Raw genomic sequence first — 24,581 nt, 5'->3', positions numbered from 1 at the left:
ACGAAGTGAGAGAGTGGCATGGACATATATACACTACGAAACATAAAATAGATAGCTAGTGGGAAGCAGCCGCATGGCACAGGGAGATCAGCTCAATGCTTTGCGACCATCTAGAAGGGTGGGATAAGGAGGGCGGGAGGGAGACACAAGAGGGAGGGATCTGAGGATATACGTATGCATATAGCTGATTCACTTTGTTATACAGCAGAAACGAACACCACACTGTAAAGCAATTATACTCCAATAAAGATGTTAAAAAAAAAAAAGCTGCCTGAAGTCACACAGTAAGTGGCAGAACAAGAGTCTAAACCTAAGTCTGCCTAACGCTAAAGCTATTCTGCCACCTTCCTTTGCAATGAGCGAAGGCATTCTGTGCTGCCTGGATCCCACTGGGACCTCAGTTGGCTGTTTCTAAAGGGAGCTGAGGGGCAGCCTCAGAGGCTCTGCTCCGAGCAGGGACCTCTCACCTTCTGCTGCCTGATCGCCCTGGTGACCCTCTTCTCCTGGTGCAGCCGCTCTTCCATGTGCGCCAGGGCCTCCTTCAGCAGCACCTTTTCTTCGGCCTCTTTGGAGATGTCGTCCTTCAGCTTTGCCACCTGTGACTGGTACATCTGAACCGACACTTTGCTCTGCCTGAGCACACGGGAGAGACAAAGTCTCTTTTCTCCTCAGCTTTCTCACTCACCACCAATGCTCCCGACCTGGGAGATCCTCAGAACACTTCCATATATGCCTGGCTTCGCGGTTTCCTTACAAGTGGGGGGAAGGCTGAAGATGTGGGGACTAGAGGGCAGAATAAATAGCCCATTGGCTGTGGACGTGCAGCATGAAGGGGGCAACGGTTATGCTACCAGCCCCTCCCAATTTCCCAGAGAGGGTGGGGGAACGGATACCACTGAAAATAGGATGGAATTATGAAAAGCACACACATGGTGAAACATCAGACACATTTATAAAAGGTGCACCTTATTCCTTAACAGTAGGGTACTTTAACTGCTGCTTTCTTGCCCAGAGACTTGGGTCCATCAGGCCCTGAGTCACCATCCCGCCTCCCCCCTCCACACCCAGGCCTCTGTCCTCTTGTCCTGGTCCCTACGGGTCTGCAGCTGCCCCGAGGTTTAGCCTGGAGAATGGAGGCCTGGGCCTTCTGCCAGGGACACGGGCCATACTTGAGCTGTTCAATGTCCTTCTCGTATCGTCTGAAAAGCTCTTCTTTCCTCTGCAGCTGGTTCTTGAGTAGGGTGATCTTATCAAACACCAGGTAGAGGTCTCTTTGTCGAAGCTGGTGGACTCTCTCCCTCTCTTTTGGGGAGAGGTGTTTCATGGACACGTGACCTGACATACCTTTGATGTTCATCATAGTCCCGAGGGTTTTCCTCATATCCAAGTACTACGAGAAAGCGTTTCACAGGTAAGAGGCCTGGCCCAAGACCGCTGGTGGCCACTTTGAGGAGGCAAACGTCTAATTCTGTTTCATTCATTTTCTGCAGTTGCAGAGAAGAAACACATGCTTTGCAAATGAGTGCATTTGGGGCTTTTAGTATGACTTTCATTTTCCCCCGCATCCATTTACACTATGCCATTTTGAGAATTGGTGGGGGGGGGGAATGACAACAGATATAAACATTCATTCTTACTACCCAGTCTTTCAAGGAATTGGGCTCTGCAATTTCCAGCCCATGCTGGGATAGGAGATGGGTCTCGTGGAGCTACTGTAACAACTAAACATGTATGTGAGGTTGATGTGTAAACTATCTGCAGGGCACGCAGGTTTGGACAGGAGGGGACTGATGCTGGGTATACCTACCAGCTTTTCATTAAGATCTAAAGCCTCAGCCACATCCGTTTTCCATAACTTCTCAGTGGCCATGATGGACCCTGGGCTGGAAAGGCCATTTTGAGGCTGAAATAAAAAAAAAGAAAAAAGTCTCTTGGCATTCCATTATGATTTTCTACATCCAGAAGAATAACCCGAACAATAATGGAAGAACTGGAAAGTTACTAAAGAATAATTTGAGAGAGTTAATTTTTTAACATCTTTATTGGAGTATAATTGCATTACAATGGTGTGTTAGTTTCTGCTGTATCAAAAAGTGAATCAGCTATACGTATCCATATATCACCATATCCCCTGCCTCTTGCGTCTCCCTCCCACCCTCCCTATCTCACCCCTCTAGGTAGACACACAGCAACGACCTGCTCTCCCTGTGCGATGCAGCTGCTTCCCACTAGCTATCTATTTTACCTTTGGTAGCGTGTGTGTGTATATATGTCCATGCCAAGAGAGTTGGTTTTAAATCCAGTCTGACTCTGTGAACTGCTTTCTTTATGACTGTGCTCCTACCCCTTCAGAGCACGACTGCCTTTGAAATGATGCATCACTTGTGCCGTTCTTTGGCCACCGTCTCGTCTGTCTTCCCTTTAGGCCAGTGGTTCTCAACCGGGGGTGACTCTGGCCACCCTACCCCCTCCAGGACATTTAGCAATGCCTGGACACATTTGTGGTTGTCATAATTGCTGCTGGCGTCTAGTGGGTAGAGGACAAGGATGCTGCTAAACACACCACGATGCATAGGGCAGTCTCCCAAACAAAGAGTTACCTGGCTCAAAAAATCAGTACCGCTGATGTTGAGAAGACAAGCTCCAGAAAAATGGGCACCATGCGGCTTTTGCTCACTATCTCCCTCCTTGTGCCCAGCATGGCACCTGGCAACGAGTGGTGCATAGTGGGCATGTTTGTTGAATGAACGAATGAAGGTTAAGTGGAAAATAGCCTCCCTCCTTTTTATTAAAGGAATCTCATTTTTGTGCAGCAGAAACCATACCCTCACAAAATTTGGCCCAACCTTCTCCTAGCTCTGGAACCTGGTGGGTGGGCATACCTTCAGAACCTTTCCAGAGACAATGCAGATAGTGTTTGCAGCTGCATCTCCCTAAGACCCCAACCAGCCAGCTGGCTGCTGGAAGCCCAACTGACTGCATGGAAAGGCCACCAGACTGAATAGGGGACCTGATCTGAACGACTACAAATAACCATAGTAAGCCTCCTTAAAAAATAAAGTGGCTTTTAATGCTTGCCATGAGCCTCTCTTAGCCCTAGCATTTGTTGGCACTACCCTGAAAACCTCTGAGATTAAAAACAAAACAACTGGCGGCACCGCCCAAGTACCCAGGAGGAAGGCACGGGCCCTCCCTGCCTGAGGGATTAGAAGTCTAAAGTGGATGAACACTTAGTGACCATCTTGTTGGAGACCCACTTCCTACGTGGTATCTGAGACTCAGTGGAAATGTAATTCTCTGTCCAAGGTCACACAAGGCAGCACCAGTGGAACCAGAACTCTGGGCTCTGGACTTACCATATGTTTTTTCAGTCATTCATCACAGAATTATTGAACACCTACTAGACTAGATGCTGGAGATGTAATGCTATCCACTTATCTCAATACCACGTTTAAAAAACCTATCTTTTGGACCCGGAGGAAGATGGCGGAAGAGTAAGACGCGGAGATCACCTTCCTCCCCACGGATACACCAGAAATACAGCTACACGTGGAACAACTCCTACAGAACACCTACTGAATGCTGGCAGAAGACCCCAGACCTCCCAAAAGGCAAGAAACTCCCCACATACCTGGGTAGGGCAAAGCGGAGAGATTCCCGCACAGAGGATCGGTGCCGAGCGGCACTCACCAGCCCGAGAGGCTTGTCTGCTCGCCCGCCAGGGCAGGCGGCGCTGGAAGCTGAGGCTCGGGCTTCGGTCAGAGCGCAGAGAGAGGACTGGGGCTGGCGGCGAGAACTCAGCCTGAAGGGGGCTAATGTGCCACAGCTAGCCGGCAGGGAGTCCGGGAAAACTCTGGAGCTGCCGAAGAGGCAAGAGACTTTTTCTTCCCTCTTGGTTTCCTGGTGCGCGAGGAGAGGGGATTAAGAGCGCTGCTTAAAGGGGCTCCACAGACGGGCGCGAGTCACGACTGAAAGCGCGGGGCCCAGTGACGGGCGTGGGACGCTGGGGCTGCTGCTGCCGCCACCAAGAAGCCTGTGTGCGAGCGCAGGACACTGTCCACGCCGCCCTTCCGGGAGCCTGTGCAGCCCGCCACTGCCGGGGTCCCGGGATCCAGAGACGGCTTCCCTAGGAGAACGCACGGCGCGCCTCGGGCTGGTGCAACGTCACGCCGAACTCTGCCGCTGCAGGCTCGCCCCGCACTCTGTGCCCCTCTCTCCCGCACGGCCTGAGTGAGCCAGAGTCCCCAAAGAGGCTGCTCCTTTAACCCTGTCCTGTCTAAGCGAAGAACAGACGCCCTCCGGCGACCTACACGCAGAGGCGGGGCCAAATCCAAAGCTGAGACCCAGGAGCTGTGAGAACAAAGAAGAGAAAGGGAAACCTCTCCCAGCAGCCTCAGAAGCAGCGGATTAAAGCTCCACAATCAACTTGATGTACCCTGCATCTGTGGAATACATGAATAGACAACACATCATCCCAAATTGAGGAGCTAGGAGTCAGTGCTGTGCCTCTGAGGTGGGAGAGCCAACTTCAGGACACTGGTCCACAAGAGACCTCCCAGCTCCACATAATATCAAACGGCGAAAATCTTCCAGAGATCTCCATCTCAACACCAGCACCCAGCTTCACTCAACGACCAGCAAGCTACAGTGCTGGACACCCTATGCCAAACAGCTAGCAAGACAGGAACACAACGCCACCCATTAGCAGAGAGGTGGCCTAAAATCATAAAAAGTCCGCAGACACCCCAAAACACACCACCAGACGTGGACCTGCCCACCAGAAAGACAAGATCCAGCCTCATCCACCAGAACACAGGCACTAGTCCCCTCCACCAGGAAGCCTACACAACCCACTAAACCAACCTTAGCCACTGGGGACAGACACCAAAAACAACGGGAACTACGAACCTGTAGCCTGCAAAAAGGAGACCCCAAACACAGTAACATAAGCAAAATGAGAGGACAGAAAAACACACAGCAGGAGAAGGAGCAAGATAAAAACCCACCAGACCTAACAAATGAAGAGGTAATAGGCAGTCTACCTGAAAAAGAATTCAGGGGGCTTCCCTGGTGGCGCAGTGGTTGAGAGTCCGCCTGCAGATGCAGGGGACACGGGTTCGTGCCCCGGTCCGGGAGGATCCCACATGCCGCGGAGCGGCTAGGCCCGTGAGCCATGGCTGCTGAGCCTGTGCGTCCGGAGCCTGCGCTCCGCAAGGGGAGAGGCCACAACAGTAAGAGGCCCGCGTAACGCAAAAAAAAAAAAAAAAAAAAGAATTCAGAATAATGATGGTAAAGATGATCCAAGATTCTATTTCCCAGATCCAAAATCTTGGAAATAGAATAGACAAAATGCAAGAAACAGTTAACAAGGACCTAGAAGAACTAAAGATGAATCAAGCATCGATTAAAAACACAATACATGAAATAAAAAATACTCTAGATGGGATCAATAGCAGAATAACTGAGGCAGAAGACGGATAAGTGAGGTGGAAGATAAAATAGTGGAAATAACTGCTGCAGAGCAAAATAAAGAAAAAAGAATGAAAAGAACAGAGGACAGTCTCAGAGACCTCTGGGACAACATTAAACGCACCAACATTCGAATTATAGGGGTTCCAGAAGAAGAAGAGAAAAAGAAAGGGACTGAGAAAATATTTGAAGAGATTATAGTTGAAAACTTCCCTAATATGGGAAAGGAAATAGTTAATCAAGTCCAGGAGGCACAGAGAGTCCCATACAGAATAAATCCAAGGAGAAATACGCCAAGACACATATTAATCAAACTGTCAAAAATTAAACACAAAGAAATCATATTAAAAGCAGCAAGGCAAAAACAACAAATAACACACAAGGGAATCCCCGTCAGGATAACAGCTGATCTCTCAGCAGAAACTCTACAAGCCAGAAGGGAGTGGCAGGACATAATTAAAGTGATGAAAGAGAAAAATCTGCAACCAAGATTACTCTACCCAGCAAGGATCTCATTCAGATTTGATGGAGAAATTAAAACGTTTACAGACAAGCAAAAGCTGAGAGAGTTCACCACCACCAAACCAGCTTTACAACAAATGCTAAAGGAACTTCTCTAGGCAAGAAACACAACAGAAGGAAAAGACCTACAATAACGAACCCAAAACAATTAAGAAAATGGGAATAGGAACATACATATCGATAATTACCTTAAATGTAAATGGACTAAATGCTCCCACCAAAAGACACAGATTGGCTGAATGGATACAAAAACAAGACCCATATATATGCTGTCTACAAGAGACCCACTTCAGACCTAGAGACACATACAGACTGAAAGTAAGGGGATGGAAAAAGATATTCCATGCAAATGGAAACCAAAAGAAAGCTGGAGTAGCAAGTCTCATATCAGACAAAATAGACTTTAAAATAAAGACTACTAGAAGAGACAAAGAAGGACACTACATAATGATCAAGGGATCGATCCAAGAAGAAGATATAACAATTGTAAATATTTATGCACCCAACATAGGAGCACCTCAATACATAAGGCAAATACTAACAGCCATAAAAGGAGAAATCGACGGTAACACAATCATAGTAGGGGACTTTAACACCCCACTTTCACCAATGGACAGATCATCCAAAATGAAAATAAATAAGGAAACACAAGCTTTAAATGATACATTAAACAAGATGGACTTAATTGATATTTATAGGACATTCCATCCAAAAACAACACAATACACATTTTTCTCAAGTGCTCATGGAACATTCTCCAGGATAGATCATATCTTCGGTCACAAATCAAGCCTTGGTAAATTTAAGAAAATTGAAATTGTATCAAGTATCTTTTCTGACCACAATGCTATGAGACTAGATATCAATTACAGGAAAAGAGCTGTAAAAAATACAAACGCGGGCTTCCCTGGTGGCGCAGTGGTTGAGAATCTGCCTGCCAATGCAGGGGACACGGGTTCGAGCCCTGGTCTGGGAAGATCCCACATGCCGTGGAGCAAATAGCCCCGTGAGCCACAAATACTGAGCCTGCGCGCCTGGAGCCTGTGCTCCGCAATGAGAGGCCACGATAGTGAGAGGCCCGCGCACCGTGATGAGGAGTGGCCCCCACTTGCCGCAACTAGAGAAAGCCGTCACACAGAAACGAAGACCCAACACAGCCATAAATAAATGAATAAATAAATAAATAAATAAATAATTTAAAAAAAAAAAAAAAAAAAAAAAAAAAAAAAAAAACAAACGCATGGAGGCTAAATAATACACTACTTAATAACGAAGTGATAACCGAAGAAATCAAAGAGGAAATTAAAAAATACCTAGAAACAAATGACAATGGAGACACGACGACCCAAAACCTATGGGATGCAGCAAAAGCAGTTCTAAGAGGGAAGTTTATAACAATACAATCCCACCTTAAGAAACAGGAAACATCTCGAATAAACAACCTAACCTTGCACCTAAAGGGTGCAAAAAAAAAAACAAGGCAAAAAAACAAAACAAAACAAAAACAAACAAACAAACAAACAAAAAAACCAAAAAAAAAAAAGAGAGAGCTTAAATCAGCCAGAGAACATTCCCCAGCTTAGAGAAGCAGGGACACCCAGGTCAGCTACATCCTCGCGCCCCCTGTTAAGATCCCCAATCAGAACCTGGGCCTCAGATGCTCTTGTCTGTATGTTAAGAAGAGTTAAAGAGAAGCTCTCTCCCTCCATCCTCGAGGAATGACACAAAATGCCTCCAATAACCCCACCCTCTATTTTGCCTCACTCCACCCTCTCGGGGCAGAATCAGTCTAAAATTTTCATATTTACTCAAGTTAATGACAGGAACCTGATACACCACAGGCTGCAACCTCCACATTTCAAGAATCAAATAAAACGTGCACCGCCCCACCCCCCACCCCGGAGATGTTCTGTGTCAACACTGTGCATTAGCATCACTGTTATTAACCTTATTTTTTTGGCTTGTTAAAATATTAATATGAACCACTCCCAGTAAGCAGAGCAGGAACTTATTCAATGTTTTATTACCTTAAGAAAGTTTTCAGACACATCAAAAGCATATGCCACCAGAAAACACGTTACACTGTTTATACTGGGTAAGTCATGCCCAGCAGAGAGCCGTCAGGTTCTGAGAGCTGGGAGTAGGCAGAACATGCATGTGGCCCAACACATGGTCTGCTGGGTAAGGGGGGATGGGATGGGGTCAGAACAGGCCTCCTTGTGACATCTCTCAGGTAACTCATCTGTTAAACGTAAAACGGGGGTCATTCTAGCCGCCCATAAGTGCGAGATGGGTTCTGTAAAACCTTTTATGCCCTTTGGAGGACACGCCAATCAAAGGTGACCACTCACTTGGGAGCAAACTAGAATGTTCCATTTGCTTACCACGTGAAACCAATGGGGCATGCTGGTAAACCTGGCCATCGGTGCCCTGTTACTTCAGGTCACTGCAGCAGCTCCCTTCCAAAACAAGAGGAGGAAGAGAAAAGGCACGCCCACGAATGCGTTTCTCCATTTACATCCCAACCTGCCAGAAAGCCCACAATCCTCTGGGCTCCCAGGCCACCTGCCCCGAGCCCTGGTATCCAGGATACCGCATGAAGCTGCTGCTCTTTTAGCAGGCCCTCACTAGCCAGACTTGAGTGGACGGCTGCAAGCTAATGAGTTGTGTGCCCCAGCCAGGGAGAGGCCCTGTCACGTGGCTCTGGGATCAGGTCTGAACGCCACCAACTGCTGTGCACACATCAATTTACTCAACCCAGGGTTTATTTGCTGTGACAATCATGGCCTTCACCTGGAAACCTTCATCACTACTAGGGCAGATTCAAGGGTACCTAGAAATGAAAGGCCGTCCAAGCTGGTGGGTAAGTCAACTCTCTTCTCCTGGAAGATGGCAGCAAAGGCAGCAGTAGCCCCACAGCCAGGTCAGACTTTTTGCCACGGGCTGTCCTAACTCAACCACGTTGATACCACTATTTACACAGTGCTTCTCATTTCCCCAGATGAGGACGTCTTCTGTCACCCACAGGAACCCAGGAGATAGCAGGAAAGGAAGGTAGTACTATCCTCATTCAACACTTGGAAACTGAGGCCCAGAGATATTAAACCCCAAGTTCAATTAACATGAAGTACTAGACCTATAACTCAGGTCTTTGGTACCTGGTCAGCTGGGAAGATTCAAAAGGCCCAAAAGGGCCCCAGTTAGAGGGATGCAATCCAGCTGTGACGAGCATCCCACAGGCCTTCTCTGTTGGGGGTCAAGTGGGCTAACTACACTCTCCTAGCTAGGAGGGTGATGGCCTCTAAATGGATGGCAACCGTCGCCACCAGCACTTTCTCTAACTGAAAGGTGAAGAGGCGGGACGAGTCTGTCGACGCAACACATTCCTTGGTTTATTTTCTCCGCTAGAAATAAACGGGAGTGTCTGAAGGGCAGCCCAGCCATTCCCGAGCAAAGTCAAACTGCTTTTGTCGGACAGCTCTCTGTTCAGCGGCTATAAGCCGAATGCCATTACCCGCAAAATGTAACCATAAAGGCCATAAGCCCGACGTTGTTAGTTAATTAAATGCCTCATTAACTTTTTAAAAAACATGACTTATTCAATTCATAGAAAATTTAACTATCACCGCTAAAGGCACAAGCATGTGGTTGCACACTGGCGTTTTAGCCTAAGAAATAGAAGCCTTTTTCCCAGGAGGGAAAGGTTTGAGGTCTTTGGCCACACAAGTGATCTATTTAACGCGGATCTGAAGCCAGAGTGTGTTTCTAAACTTCCAGAACCAGATTATCATGACATAGAGCTCAGACAGCCTTTATACTGCACATGGTATCTTTGGCTAAGCAGAAGAAAATAACCAAGAATGCTGAAGACAAAACTTCAGGAAAACCCTCCCAAACCACACCCTTATCTGCTTAAGCAAACTGTCCTTCAATTTGAAAAGGTTGAAGCTGCCACATCTCCCAACTGGGCCTTCATCCCAACATTTAAAATTCTGCCCAGAGAAATCCCAGAAAGTTGGATTCAAAGTTGAAAGCGTTCATCTACTTGTCACAATGTTCAGCATCAACACTGGTGATGTGTGGAATCTACATATTGAAATTTACATTTGAAGAAAAAAACAAATCCGACCGTAAACATTCCCAAGGCTTCCTGTGCAATCAAAGGCCAGGTAGCCTAAAAAAGGATGGATCAAGTGCCCCTTGGTGCAGGCCTCAGAGCCACCAAACCAAAATGGAAACTGTCTTAGAGGACCAACGAGGGTCTTTTGACCTCTCTGGTCCCAAAGGGAGGCTGCTGGAAATGATGCCAAGTTCACAGGTGGGGCTCGGAGCCCCGCCCTCCACGGCGGGTGCAGCAGCACCCCGCCCCCCCATCTCCAGCATTTGCTGGAAGCGGGAGTCTACTTTCTCAACCCTAACCCAAAAGTTGGGGTTAGGAGTCTCCCCCCCACCTCCAGCGTTTGCTGGAAGCAAGGAGACTATTTTCTCAACCACGGGGGTGTCTAGCTCAACACTATGTGCAACATCTGCTCTGTCCTCCTAGGCGCCCGCTCTCAGCTCTTGGGAAACCAAATGGGTGCTCCTTGGACTTCACCTGCAAGTAACTGCGCTAACTACCAGAAAGTGCTCTCTAGCTAATGGAGAGGTCTCCAAGAGACGTGTAGATAGAAACAACAGCACATTCAACCCACAACAACAACAAAAAACACCCCCAAACTAAGCATAGCCCTAGTGCTTCCAACTTCCCACCCACAGTCATGCCTTAGGGCCAAGGCAGGCACACTTCCAAGGGCTCACGGCACTATGGACCGGGGTGGGGGGACACGACGGGAGACGGGGGACAGGAGCACAGAGCTGGCTGAGGGTGTGGGCGCCAGGGCTCCAGGCCAGCCTGGGTCCTGCCACCCCAGTGCTCAGCCACACCTCCACGCTCAGCCTGCTGAACCGCGTTTTACTGTCACCATTCAACTCCCAGAGGGCTGATGCCAGCACAGAAAAATGCCTTTGCCCTGTGGGCTATTACATCACAATTGCTACTGACAAGTATGGTGGGGGAACTGCACAGGGCAGAGAGAGTCATCTGTCTTACAGAGGTTTTGAACTGTAAAAAGGGCAATTCCAGTGTGAGCCAGTCTTGCTGAGGAGCGTGGTGGGCTGTGGAGCACTGCTGGATTGCTACCTGTACGGGTATCAGCTAACCCCTCTGAGGCTCAGTTTCCTCATCCGAGAGTGGGCTAGTACACGTTACTCCCAAGTGAAGATGTTAACAGGGTGAAAGGAGTTACTACAGATCACACGGGCTTAGGCAGATATCAGCTATCTTTCTATGTTGCTCTAGCAATAGAGGCCATCACTGTCATCAGCCGTGCTGGGTTGGGATACAGCAGTGTGGACAGGGAGTTTTGTGCAAGGTTCAACCCCTGCTCCCCGCCCATCAGCCCTCGGCTCCCGTGCCCTCTCAGAAAGAGACTGCTCAGGTCTGCCCCACTCCCATCCCTACTCTGCACAGACACTTCCCACCCGCTACCCCACAGGGGCATCACTCTGCCCCAAACAGCACAAGTTAGTAGAGCTAATAACTACTCTCCTACTCTCTTTCTTGCTATTCAGATTCCAAAAGGGCTCATTAAAATTCCCCTGGTCGCCAAGCCCTGGGTTAGGTCAGATTTTATATCAGAGATAAGTGAGCCAGACTGGCCGAAGCAGCCTACCTGCCTGAACGGGAACGGAACATCAGAGAGGCCTGCCTTTCTTTTCACACCACGACTGAACAAGCCACCAAAGAGCCCGCAGTGTGAGCGGGAGCCAAAGCAAACACCCTGCTGGAACACCCAGCCCAGCCCGCCACGTGGAGGGGGCTGGGCTCTGAGACCCGCCCCCCATCCCCAGCCAGTGTGTCCCCCACCCAAGGAGCAGAAGCCAGCGGATCCTGATCCAGGGCACCCACAAGGATGCTCACCTCGTAGCCAAGCCGGGAGGCCTGCTGTAGGAGGGTCTCGCCCGCGTTCTTATTGACAATAAGTCTCCGCGCTTCCGGTGGCATCGGGCGGGACTGGGTGGTCTCTGGAGGGGAGCTTGACCATGTCAGCTGCGAGGCGTGGGAAGCTGGTAACAATTGCTGCAAATGGTCCAAGGGCTTCTGGTCCTGCTTGGCCGGCGAAAGATCATAGTCGGAACTGGGCTCAGGCCGCCTTCAAAATCTCCGGACGGTCACCTATCACGAAACCAGGCAGCGCACACATTTCAGGCTGTCCTTCCACCACCCGCCTGGTTCGCCTCCTCCCTGAGTTACAAACCTGAGTGGAGGAAAGCACTTTTCCTCCTCTCTGTCTGGGGGAGGCGGGGCGCGAGGAAGGGGTTGCATTTTTACTAGCTGGAAACTTCACCGCCACCCAGGAGACAGGTCCCCTAGGAAGGGGCAGGGACGTTTTGGGGGGAGGGGTTCAGGAAAAGGAAAGCTTTGTCCCCAGAAGCAGAGAAGTAGGCAGGCGGGATGTGCCTGCACGGGCCCGGGGGACGGGGGAGAGCCAGGGGCAAGAGGTACCTTGCCATCCGCATTGTCCACCTAGGAGTCCCCTGGCAGCGGCAAGCCCCGCCTGGGCTCCTGAGGGATCAAATGCTTGGTTTTGCACGGTCGCTTCCCGGATGGTTTCTCGCTGTTGTCGGTGTATTGCTGCGGCAGGGGCGAAGGCTGCCGATCCATTTCTTCGTCCATGCACAGCACATCTGTCAGGGGGAGAAGCAGCGGGCGTTACACAGTTGTAGCCGGTGAGGAAAGAAAAGCCCATTGTTAGCACTGATCGTTGGAGCAGCTTCAGTTTTTAAAGATATACCAATTATGTTTTCAAAGCACTAATATTTTAATTATCCCACATTCAACCGGCAAATAGGCTAACCCACGAAACGCCAAATGGCAAGTCGCTTCAAAGGGCCGCAAGACAGGGCAGAAGCCAGCCCTTCGTGCGCTCCCGTCCCCACCCGTGGGGGGCCTGGGTGCTCGGGACAGGGCGACTGGGGACAGCCTGAGGCTGGAATGAGGGCACTGACAAGCGCCCGGGGTCACCCAAGACTTCCCTTCCTGCCCAGCCGCGGGCTGGGTGATGAGGAGCAGCCCAGGAAGTCGAGCTCCCACCTCACTGTCCATTCCATAAGGAAGTGTGCAGGCTGAAAGGACCTCAGGAAGAAAACTCCCCGCTCGCCACACGCTACTCTTGTCAACTTGGATGGCCCTCAGGTCCCCTCCAGGGCCGTTTCCCACAGAGGGCGGGTGATCCACCCTCCAGGAGCGCCCCCCGCCCCGTGCGTACCTTGTTCATTGTCACTGCATTTAAGGGACTCCTCCAACCAGCTGCTGTTGCTTTTGGCCTCTGCCCTTTTCCTGCCAGGTTTCTCTTCGGAGATGCTATTGCCCTGGGGGGTGACCGCAGGCTGAACCGCCTGGGTCACTTCCTTCCTGCCCTGCCGGCCAGGTTTGCTCTCTGCTCCCGCCGTCCTCTAAGGTGCAGCAAGCGGCGCTGCTTTCTGGGATGGAGCCCTGTTAATTCAATGCACACCTCAGGTTGGTCAGCTCACTATAATGTGGCTCTTCTAAGTGGTTACAGGAACTGTTTGTCATTTCCCTCTCAGGCCAGTCAGCTAATGGAGAAATAACTACAAATTAATGAAGAAGCCCCCCGGGGCGGGGTGGGGGACAAACTGTCTTACACATCACTAACAGGGGTGGGGGAGGGGAGGGGTGTGGTCACTGTGTTGGCTGGAACTTGTCACCAAGTCTCGGGAGGGGGTCTATTTACCTTTGGCCACCTTTGGGCTCCAGCCCCGCCACCTGGCTTTGGGGGGGTGGGGGGTGGGGAGATGTGAGTGGCTCCCCCCAGGGATCCAGGGTGGGACTGGAACTTTCCACTGCTCCGCTCCAGGACTTCCGTAGGGTGCCCTGCGGGCCCGAAGCCAAACCGAGCTCACCTTTGGAGACCCGTCTCCGCTTGGCTTTCAGCAGAGAGTCCTCCGGGAGCACAGTGGTCTCAGTGTGGTTCCTATTGCCAGACACCTTGCGCTTTCTGTTCAGCCGGAGGGTGGGGCTGCGTGACGCGTCCGGGGCCGCCTGGTCGGCGGGGGACTCTCTGGGGGGCTCCGTGTCCATGTCCTCAGGAAGATCACTGTCTTCTGGGGCTTCAAAGCGGTCAGGTTTGCTTCCATCAAAACACTCCCCTAGGGGAGGGGAGACAACCCGGAAAGGAGGGAACAAAGGTCACCAGGAGCAGGCAGGACCCCCACGCCCAAGGCAATCTGCTACCAACAGACCACCCCCCTTTGGAGACCAGGGGCCTCACACGCCAGAAGCACAAAACCCTCAGAAAGACGTCCCAAAGGAAGGACAGCTGAACACAACCAGCAAAGAAAGCAGAAAATGAGGCGCGTAGCCCACTCACAATCCATCCTTCAAGGGTCAAGGTGAGGCATCTACACCATCCGTCTATAGGCATGTGAGATCACTCCCTAACTGCTTAACTCTCCAAGGTGGCTTACTTTTAAAGGGGGGGTGAGTGACCTCACAGTAAGATCCAACCAATCAGGGCAGAGCTACAATGGGGGGTGAGTGACCTCACAGTAAGATCCAACCAATCAGGGCAGAGCTACAAATGACTATGGAAACAGCTGCTAGTCAACAAAAAAGGCTGATGTCATCAAGAGACCAAATAGCCCCCAACTGCCATCTACACAGACATAGCACCAATGTTCACTTGGGTCAGCAGGGGCGAGGGTGAAGAAAAAGGGTAGGGAAAGAATGGTGGGAGGCTGGGAAGCTGGGAAGCTGGGGAGACCAAGGCAAGAGGAGCCTGGCAAAGGGAAAGGAAAGGCTTCCTGGTGCACACACAAGGGTCAAGGGCAATTTCAAAGAACTCAACCAGATTGCTACAAGTCCGTCTGTCCTCTTTCCACACCCGTGGGGGGAAAAGCATTTCACTGCCATCGAGGGGCTGCTCCTATTTCCTGTCTAGGAAGAAGGCTCTCAGTGACACCAGTCACCCACCTGGCACGTCTCCACGCCTTCCTTCCCAGGCAACAAGCATCTAAGGACATTTCAAAGACAAGACTCCAACCCCCTTTGTGGGGGTGGGGTGGGGGGGTGCGGCGGGCAGGGCTGAACTGCTCACACCTCAGCTCCGCCTGTGTTGCTCCTGCCCCCTCTGCTCAATCTAGCATCCACTTGGGGCTTTTCCTCCAATTACCCCAGCCTAACATCACTCCTCACTTTTGCTCTAGCCAAAGAAACAGTTCAACTGCTTTGCTAGTCACATTGTTTCTAACACACAAATAATTCCATAATGATCACTGTGCTGGTAAAGAGTTCCCCGAAGATGACCCTGTGTCCATCACCGGCCGGGGGTGGGGGTGGGTGTATGAGTTTGGTATTTCGTTAACACCTGAGCTAAGCTCCCACAGCCCGTTTTTCTAGATGAAATCATGGACACACCCCTCACATGCTGCTCGCATTCCTCCTCCTCTCCCTAGACCACTTCAAGTATCACTCCCACTTCTGCTCAGCAGGCTGGTCCCCTGATCAGCCTGTCTTGGGAGGCATTCCCAGCATTTAATGGCAGCCAGTTGTGGGGATGAACCTCACCCAGGCCTGGGCTAGCCTGACCTGTGTTCTCAATGGTGGAACACACTTAGCTTTTCTCCAAGGGTATCCCAAGGTGGGAGAGATCCCCATCTACTCTTGCCGGAATGGTGGAATCACCCCAACCGCGAGGGTCTCCTGCCATGGCAGCAGGAGAAACCCCAAACTCCTGGCCTGTGCTTACGGGTGATGCAGCACAGGCTACCGCAGGCCCGGTGAAGACGGCGTGCTGCAACTCTCACTCGGGCTGCTCTGTGACCCTCTTAAACACTCGGGCAGGAATGGCGCCGCTTTACAACTCGGCCCCCTTCACTTGTAAAGTGGGAATGTTACTGCTAGCCTCCCTCCAGGTTGGGCTTCATAATCACGGGCCGGGCTCAGCACAGAGAAAGGCTGGAAAAATCCCTTTAACCAAAAGATGCCAAGACTTTCAGACCAGCCTGAATCTCAGGCCTGAAATGTAGGAAATTTTAAGAGGTGAGCCCTGCTGGTTACACCATTGGACTTCTCTGGTCCAATCAGCCTTCCCTAAAAGCTCCGTGGGAGGGGATCCATGGAGGAATGGAAGGGCTACCTTAAGAACCCCCATGTCCAATTTGAAAGTTTCTTTTTCCAAACTAGGTCCATCCACCCTTCCCCCAACCCCGGAGCCTTTTAGGGCAAAGATCTCAATTCCCCTCAGCTAAGGCCCCCCAAGACCTTACGCTAGTGTGACCTTACCCAGGCCAGTAATAACCCTGAAGGACACCCACCCCGACTGCCCAAGATGCCCATGGCCACCAGCTATGGGGTAGAGGCTCCGTGTCACTTGGAGCTTCTCAAAGACTGTTCTAACCACGACCCACAGGAGGATGACCCTTGAGGGCAAAGGAGATGGGGAGATAAATAGATACACGGGGATCCTAACCATCAGGCTTTGCCATCATTGCTACTTTTGGCCCTTCTAAAAGTGGGAAGCCATGTGCCCTTGGTCACCCAGTCTAAGCAAGATGTGAACGTGGTCCCTGCAGCATGGTCCTATGACTCACAGCACATATATCCCAAATTCATTATGGTTGTACCATAGCATCACCTCACAGAAGCATCACCACAGCAACATTTACAAGTCACTGTGGCAACAAAGCACCCTCACCACTGTTGAGCCATGCCCAGTGAGGCCTAAACAAGGTGAGAGGGTTCTGAGTCGCTGCAAGGCTCCCCAGGATTAAAATCCCCTTCTCTGTAGCTTAACTATAATAGCACCTCCAGTCAGGGCTAACCTTGTTCAAAGTTACACCCGCTACACAAGGAGTGCAGGGGATCTCTGTTCCAAAGTAGTTTACAAACGTGCAGGTGCTCAGCTGGAAGAGAAGTTCCCTGAGCAAAGAAGTTTCATGAAGCCCCTTGACTGAGCCTTCCTCCAGCTCCTGGCCAGGCACTGCCACTGAGCAGGACCTAGGCCTGTCCCAGCCAAGTGGTTCGCAAGGGAGATGGTTACTCCAAGTTTGAGAAGGAAGGGACCAATGCCTCCTTGCCCCGCCCCATCTTCAAATGCCACTGAGGGTTCCTAGTGATGAACTTCCAAGTCTGAGGAACCTCCAAACTCATTTGGTGAACTTCCAAAATAAAATTTCACTCAGCCACCCATGTGATCATAAAGAATAAATGAGTATCTCAGCCACTGTGTATTCAAGTTAATTTCTTTTTTAAACAAGCCCCTAGCAACAAGATGCACCCGCACCAGGACAACCAGGGCTGCGCAAACAGCACCCATCACCTTAGAAGCTCCTGGGCCCTCCATGGGTAGGGGCTGCCTCAGAAGGGGGAAGGCATCTTGAAGGTGTCCTGGACCCTCTCTGAGACCCCTGGCCGACCCAAATCCTCGCCCCAGCTCCCATGTGCTCACAGCTCGGCTCTCGGCCACACCGACACCCATGAGAAGGACCTGAGCCCATATCAGCTCAAGACGTGATGGCCCAAGAACAAGAAGGCCCATTCATATCCAGCTGAATGGAATGAACACCTGCTGGGCCTTGGACGTGGAGGCCGCAGTAAGAACAGTGGCCCCTTCAGGTGACCTTTCCTGACCAGCTATTCACAAACCCCACGTCTCTACAAGACAGAGGGTGGGTGGGGAACCCACCTCCGTTGCCCCAACCTTTCAAACGGAGCCCCTCACCTTCCCCAACCCTTCTCCTGCCCTCCCATGGTGGCCATTCATGGCTCACTGGGCCATGTCCCGGGTGCTCCAGGAAGAGACCCGTCGGTCGGTCTGAGATTGGAGGCAGGCGGTGGGGGGAGGGGGCTTTCGGAATCATCTGGGGCTCAGACCCTGCTCCCCATCAGCCACACCGAGTTCTCGTCTCCACGCTCAGCAGGAAAGATTGGGAAGGACGCACACAAACGTCTCTGGGAAGAAGGGCAGGTGAGGCCACTGAGACGTGAAGGGCAGCGGCCACCCTGGGTTTGGCCACGTTGCTGGAGAAAAGGGCGAGAAGACTCGAGGCAGGTTAACTGCCCGCTCCCTTCCTCCAGCCTCCCTCACCGTCCACCCACAACAGGCAGATCCCCTCCTCAGAAAAGTGCATCCCCGTGAACTTGGCCTTGCCCACTTTTACCACATCTCTCTGAGAAACTTCCCCAAGAGCTGAGTTATGAGGCCACTCGGGAGGGTAAGGGCTGCGTGTCAGCTGTGAGCACAGGCAAGGAGGGAGGCCTTCTTGCTGCTTCAGGGTGGCCTGGACCCTCCGTTTTTCATTCCAATCCCGAGGGGGAGGAGCTCGGAATCGTCTACTCCAGGCACATCGAGAGCCCCATCCCTCGGGTAAGGCCGCCACTGACTAGCCCCAGAAATCCCCTTCTACGGGAGCCACGTAGGACACACCGGTCCCGGTGTGGCTTACCCAGAACCGTGGCCACAGGCCTTTGTCTGACCCCAAAGATGAGCTGGGGGAGGGCAGTGCTCCAAGCAGCAGAGAGAAGCACACGCTGTGGCTGACCACAATTTTCCCGAACTGCATCAGGCACCCACGACCTAAGCGTGCGGGCGAACGCCGACCCTACGACCGGGTCCAAGGGCCTGGGCCTCCCAAACGTGCCCACCACCCCCGACTGTCCCGTCTCAGAAGGATTTCACGCCCACCCTGTCCTCGACGTTCACCGAGGTGCCCTCACTCACCATCACCGGTGAGGTTTCTGGGGTCCGGAGCAGGCTGCAGGCCACAGCCACAAGCACGCACACGGAAGAAAGCGGGAGAAAGACCTCCACTTGCTGCCAACGCATCTCATTAGCCCAGGAAGTCTCGAGGGCCAAGCCCGAAGTCAACCCCAGTGGGGGAGCAGCTGAGGGGACCGCAGAGTGTGACTCGAGGCCAACACGAGCTTTCTCTCCAGTTCGGCCTCCAGAACAGAACACACCCGTCTGGTGGGAAGAACGGCCTCGTTGGTCCCACGGCCTGGGAGCGTGGTGTCAGCTCCTCATGGCTGCAAACGAGCCTCCACAGAACACAATGATGCTCATCTCTCTGGGGCCTTCATCAGCCCTCATCGCACTTGAACGAAACCTCTGCCTCTGGAGGGAGAATCCGAGTACTGTCCACCCCCTCCCACAGGAGACTGTCACTCTGGAGGGTCTGGCTCTGGCTGCAAGTGCCATTCCACTGCTACCAAAAACCCGTGTCCGTACCTGCTACAAAACAGAACACATACCTGCTACGCCGGAGGTCCTGCACTGCCATTCCTCTGCTCTACTGTATCAGACTATGACTAACTACAGGACTAGCATTGCTCCGGAAAAAGGAGACGCGTGCCAGGGAACAACATTTCATAGGTGCTTCACTCCTGGATGCCGCAACGCTCCAAAGGACAACCAGCCTTGCAATCCACAGCTGGGAAGGGTGCCCAGAGCAGCCCGTTCTCCGAACAGCCAGCACCCAGACGCTGGGCCGTCGGAAGCGTACTGTTTCCTCTCACCTCCCTCGGCACTGGGAGCGGAACCGCCCCGTTCCCACCGACGTGGTACCACACGCGAGCCGCCTGGGTTCACTTACATCTCTCACTGTCGTTCTGGTCGGCAATGGCCTCCTCCGGGGCGACCGACTTTGGCTTTTTGTCCTGACTTCCTTTCAGCCTTTCCCAGTCAGCGGGGCTGAATTTGCGCACCTCGGAGTCTTTGGTCGTGGGGTGGCCACCTTCTCGCTCTTTCATCTCCAACTCTGAGAAGCGCATCACTGCACGCTACAAAGAGAACGGAGATGGAAAAAAGACACACCTTACCACCAAAGCTATTTCACTGCCCTTACCTTAAAGGAAAGTATCTTCAAAGAAAAGTTTGCCCAAAACCAACCACAATTTATGATACAACTGAGATATTTTAAAATTGAACGATAAAACGTAAGAGTGTCTATGTGTAACTAGTCACACACTCTTTCTTTGTAAAGCCATATGTATGTAGAGATATATGTGGTGTGTATGTATAGCCATACATACACTGTGGCATAGAGACAGACATTCTCTTTCGAAGGTAAATAAAACAAAACAAAAACACAACGCAAAGAAAACGAAACAAAAACACAACAGAAAAGAAAACAAATGCACAGTGAATAAAGACGACCATGGCCCACAAACTTCCCTTTGCATATTTGGAAATGAAATTTAACTCAAAAGGTTTATGGAAGATTCTAGTAATAAAAATTTGAAGAACTGACCTCACAGTAAGCAGCGGGTAGACATAAAATACTGTCCTCTTGTAATCCTTCCATCTATGTAATTAAAATGGGCACTCAATGCATCATTTAGATAACTTCATCCATTTTTATAAGCATAAACCAATTTTTTTCTTAACATTGCAAAACAATTTGGCTTTATTTGTCTTTTAATTAAAAGTAAAATATCTTAAGGAAATTCCTATACAACATCTATCATTCACTAGCAAGTTAAATACATACTCTATCCCTTTAAGCAAGGTTTGTTTTTTTGTTTTGTTTATTTGTTTGTTTTTTGGGTGGAAAAAAAAATTGCACGAATCTCACAGACATGCGGCCGCTACACACCTCCACCAAGTATCACGTAAGGCATTCTAAGCAGCGCTTTTAGGTATATTTGTTAACGTACAGTAACGGCAGAGAAATCAAAGCGATTGATAGGTAAATGTCATGCAGTCTTTTAGACATCCTTCGCAATAATTAAAACTTCCGTTATCAGCATTCGAGTGGAGTTCGCTTAAAATCTACAGAATAACTTCAAGTATCCACTTACGTCCCCTTACTGGACACATTTCAAACATTTCAATTACCCTAAGCTTCATTAACCAAATCAGCCCGGTGTCCTGCCCTATCATACCCCCGGCCCCCTCCTCTTCACACATTAAAAAAACCTGACAACTGGTCAGGCTCCTGAAATTCGGATTGGGGGGGGGCTCACCTGCAATGCCCGCTGGTCCCGGCCAGGCTGACTAGAGTCTGCGTACAGTCCGGTAGCGACACACTTGAACCGGTCACCCACGTAACCAGCGGAGTTTGCGATTCTCTTTGCCAGCTTAGATGGCTTCGGGTTCAGAACTTTGCCATCGGTTGATCCTGCCTCGTCAGCTCCGTGTTTGGTGTCGGTGGGCGTGACGTCCACACTCGGTGGGGCACTGCCCACGCAAAATGGTTTGGGATCCTCTTGGGTTTTCCCGAACGTGACCGCAGAGCCGTCGCTCCCCAGGGTCGGCTCCAGGAATGGAGTCGAGACCGGCGTCGCCAGGTTCTCCTTGTTGGTTACCGCTGGAACATTCTCCTTGCTGAAGCCGGAAACTGGCTGGCCCGGAGCCTGTTTGAAAGTATAGGCTTCGTGGAAGTCACTGATGTGCCCCAACTCCTCTCTCAGGGCAATGAAATCCCGGTGTGGCTGTAGGGCCACATTTTACTTTTTTATTTTTAATATATGTTCACATGTTTCCATAAAGGATCCAAGGTGGCCCATAACGTACGGACACACAATATTAGCTTTAAAAAAACATGAAAAAAAAAAAAAAGGGAAATCATGATCCTGGAAATGGGTTGCATCCGTTTAAGGGGTGAGAATAACAGAATGAGTGAGCCAAAGATTTGGGAAAGGATCTCACATTTCCAAATGTCCAAATCTTAAAATTGCACCAAGTGGGAATGTAGCTGTGGCAGTATTAACCTGAGAGAGCTCTATGATCGTTGTCTTTACTCATCACTTGGATGCAAGGTTCTAAATGACAGGGTAAGTGAAGGAGGGCAAGTAGACAGATAAGAGTCATTTCCTGATTCTCAAAAGAAGGGGCATCACCTAGGGAAGGGGACTCCAAAATCCTACAGGAATCCTCTTCATATACTAAATTTTCTAGGTGGCAAAAGTATCTCATTTGACCCTAGCAGCCAGATGGAACTTAGAAAAGTAGTGAAAAGCTACTCAACTGACTGCAAGTCATATGACTAGGAGCATGTCAGTGAAAAGTTCACGTGAAGATGCTGTGGAAGAGCAGTTCACCTTGTGGTTGAGCGTCCTCAGAACGTGCAATGGGAGGTGCAGTACCTGCTCTGTCTCACAGGGACCCTCCAACCTCTAAACGCATCTTTCCTGGGAAGCTGAATTCAAAGAGTCAATTTAAAAAAAAGAGAGGGCTTCCCTGGTGGCGCAGTGGTTGAGAGTCCGCCTGCTGATGCAGGGGACACGGGTTCGTGCCCCGGTCCGGGAAGATCCCACATGTCGCGGAGCGGCTGGGCCCGTGAGCCACGGCCGCCGAGCCTGCGCGTCCGGAGCCTGTGCTCCGCAATGGGAGAGGCCACAACAGTGAGAGGCCCGCGTACCACAAAAAATAAATTAATAAATAAATAAATTTTAAAAAGATAAACGTCTCTAGTAGAGAAATTTTATCAGAGCCTAGTATTAAGAGCTGTAGAGCCACAAGTTTCCCACGATACAGCCTTAGCAGAGGCTGTTAAGGCAGTGACAGAAAATTTGTACCGAGGGAAATAGCAGAAGAGTTTGCCTACAATTCACGAAAAGGATCCCTGCACTTGGCCTGAAGGAAATCAGCAAAATTTGTAACAGCTTGTGTATTTGTATGCGGGATTGAGAATGAATTTCATTTTTTAATTTCTCTGAATTATCACGTAAGATTCAGAAGATGCTCTCTCTGCCTAGAAGCCACCCCACTGGGATAACTATGCCTACAGAGTTTCTTTGCCTATAACTCCTACTTGCTAACAGACTGGCAGCCTGGCCCCAGGGCCTGGTCGCTGCTCCCAGTGCAATGGTGGATATGGTGTCAACGGTTGCAAAATCAAAGCCCCTTACATCCTCTCCATGCCTCGGTCCCACCCCCCACCCCACTCACCATTGATATTCAGGAAGGGGAAGGTGTCCTGGATGGGAACGTGGTGCTGTGACTGGTCCAGCTCACCTTCCTCATCTTCTTCATCCACATCATTATCTTTCTCATCCCAAGGAGCAGATCCAGTGGATCCTACCCGAGAAACACACACACACACAAAGGTCAAAAGTGAGGCGCTCACGTTGCACTGTCATCCCTGCAGCTGACCCACTGTTCAAGCTAGGCACTGCCAGCACAGAGGTTCCTTGGGTTCAGTGTGCACCCTCAATGCCAAAGAGTGGGAACCAAGGGTGTTCACCCCACTCCCAGCTCCTCCTACGGAGCCCCAGTGCAAGCTCTCATCCCCTCCCCTATCCAGGAGCTGCAGACCCTACTCCCTTCTCCTAGAAACCTTTTAATTCCTACTCTAAACCCCTTTCTACACATTCGCATCCCTTCTAAGGACCCAAGGAGCACAGCTTCTCTCCTTTATAAGCTTACTGTGAAGACAGACCCTTCCCTCATGGCAGAGCCTCACTAGATTCACTGGAGGTCAAGTCTAAATTATCTGGCTCTTAGTCGGAACTGGCTCAACATTGAGTAAATATAGGGATCAGGTGGTATTCTCCTAGGAAAAATACCATACAAATTAAATGATCACTTACCCATCATTTATAAAGAGAACTTAATAGCCTTCATAATGTCATGGCAATTGATTCTTACAACAGCCTTTGAAATACGCAGGAAAGATGAGAACCCAGATTTTATAGTGGAAGAAGCTGACGCTCAAAACGTTGAATGACTTGATTCAATGTCCCACAAGTAGTGAAATGGAAAGACCGAGGTTTATAACTCAGACCTTCTAAGTTTTAAGCCCTCCTTCTTCTAAACTACCTGGCCTCTCTTCTCAGTGTTGAGTCCCAAGAGAAGTTATTTTTTATAGAACTCAATACCCCCTCTTCTTTCTAATGCTTTACTGTTCCACTGGGTGGGCAGGAAGACTGTGCTGAGTTTATATCTTTTGTTCTCTGGGTTCTTTCTAGGGACAGCATTTCTTGCTTTATTTACCAGTCTTCAACTTTGTAAGCGAGGCGACTTTCAAGTCGACTATTGCTTTAAGGGTCCAGCCCGGAACCTGGCACACTGTCCACCTTCTCCCCAGCAGCTGGGGCCTCACCTGGGTTAATGATAGAGCCCTGGGGCTGGGGGATGTCACACACTTGATATATCTTCACTGGGTTCATGGGCACCTCCTTGGTGCCGTCGTACATCAGGTTGAATTCCCTGCTCTTGTTGAGCGCACAGCGGAGCTGGGCCTTCCATTTAGCTGGGTCGGGGTCGTCCACCCCTTCCTGGTACTTCCCCTGTCTCCACAGCCCAGGCCTGAGGGATAGGAAACTGCAGTGAGTGCCTGCTTGTTGCCCAGAAACACTGGAAAGTGTGCCCGCCCTCCCTCGTACAGACACAGATACACACAGCCCTGCCTGACCGCCCCATCACCCCAACTCCAATTTACAGAGACTGCAGCAGAAGACACCACGCTGGGGACCAGGCAAGGCAAGGCCTGAGACAAATTAAGCCAAATGCAAATACAGTATTTTAAAAAGAGGAGCCTCATCTCAAGTGCTTGTGGCAGCATCATCTGTCAGGACAACAATGGCCTTA

General features: G+C 50.6%; 1 protein-coding gene and 1 long non-coding RNA gene across 2 annotated transcripts; both read right to left on the bottom strand.

The window, feature by feature from the left end:
• Positions 1-933: 933 nt before the first annotated feature.
• On the bottom strand, positions 934-2,127 carry LOC308610544. The gene is made up of 2 exons (XR_014014576.1): positions 1,808-2,127; positions 934-1,390 (listed from the first exon to the last, which is right to left on the bottom strand). It is a non-coding gene; the product is annotated as an uncharacterized lncRNA (long non-coding RNA).
• Positions 2,128-3,460: 1,333 nt separating this feature from the next.
• LOC308610538 (BCL-6 corepressor-like) lies at positions 3,461-24,149 on the bottom strand (the record flags this gene model as incomplete). The annotated part of the gene is made up of 7 exons (XM_081259632.1): positions 24,094-24,149; positions 22,941-23,069; positions 21,014-21,403; positions 20,299-20,352; positions 19,642-19,828; positions 14,037-14,199; positions 3,461-3,464 (listed from the first exon to the last, which is right to left on the bottom strand). Exons 2-7 carry the CDS (start codon positions 22,941-22,943, stop codon positions 3,461-3,463), a joined length of 801 nt encoding a protein of 266 aa, XP_081115758.1. The 5' UTR covers positions 22,944-23,069; positions 24,094-24,149.
• Positions 24,150-24,581: the final 432 nt, after the last annotated feature.

Source organism: Mesoplodon bidens (genome assembly GCF_964165515.1).
Source record: "Mesoplodon bidens genome assembly, contig: HAP1_SCAFFOLD_452, whole genome shotgun sequence".
Lineage (NCBI taxonomy): Eukaryota > Metazoa > Chordata > Mammalia > Artiodactyla > Ziphiidae > Mesoplodon > Mesoplodon bidens.
Note: the sequence above shows the minus strand (reverse complement) of the source record. Positions and strands in the feature narration are given on the sequence as shown.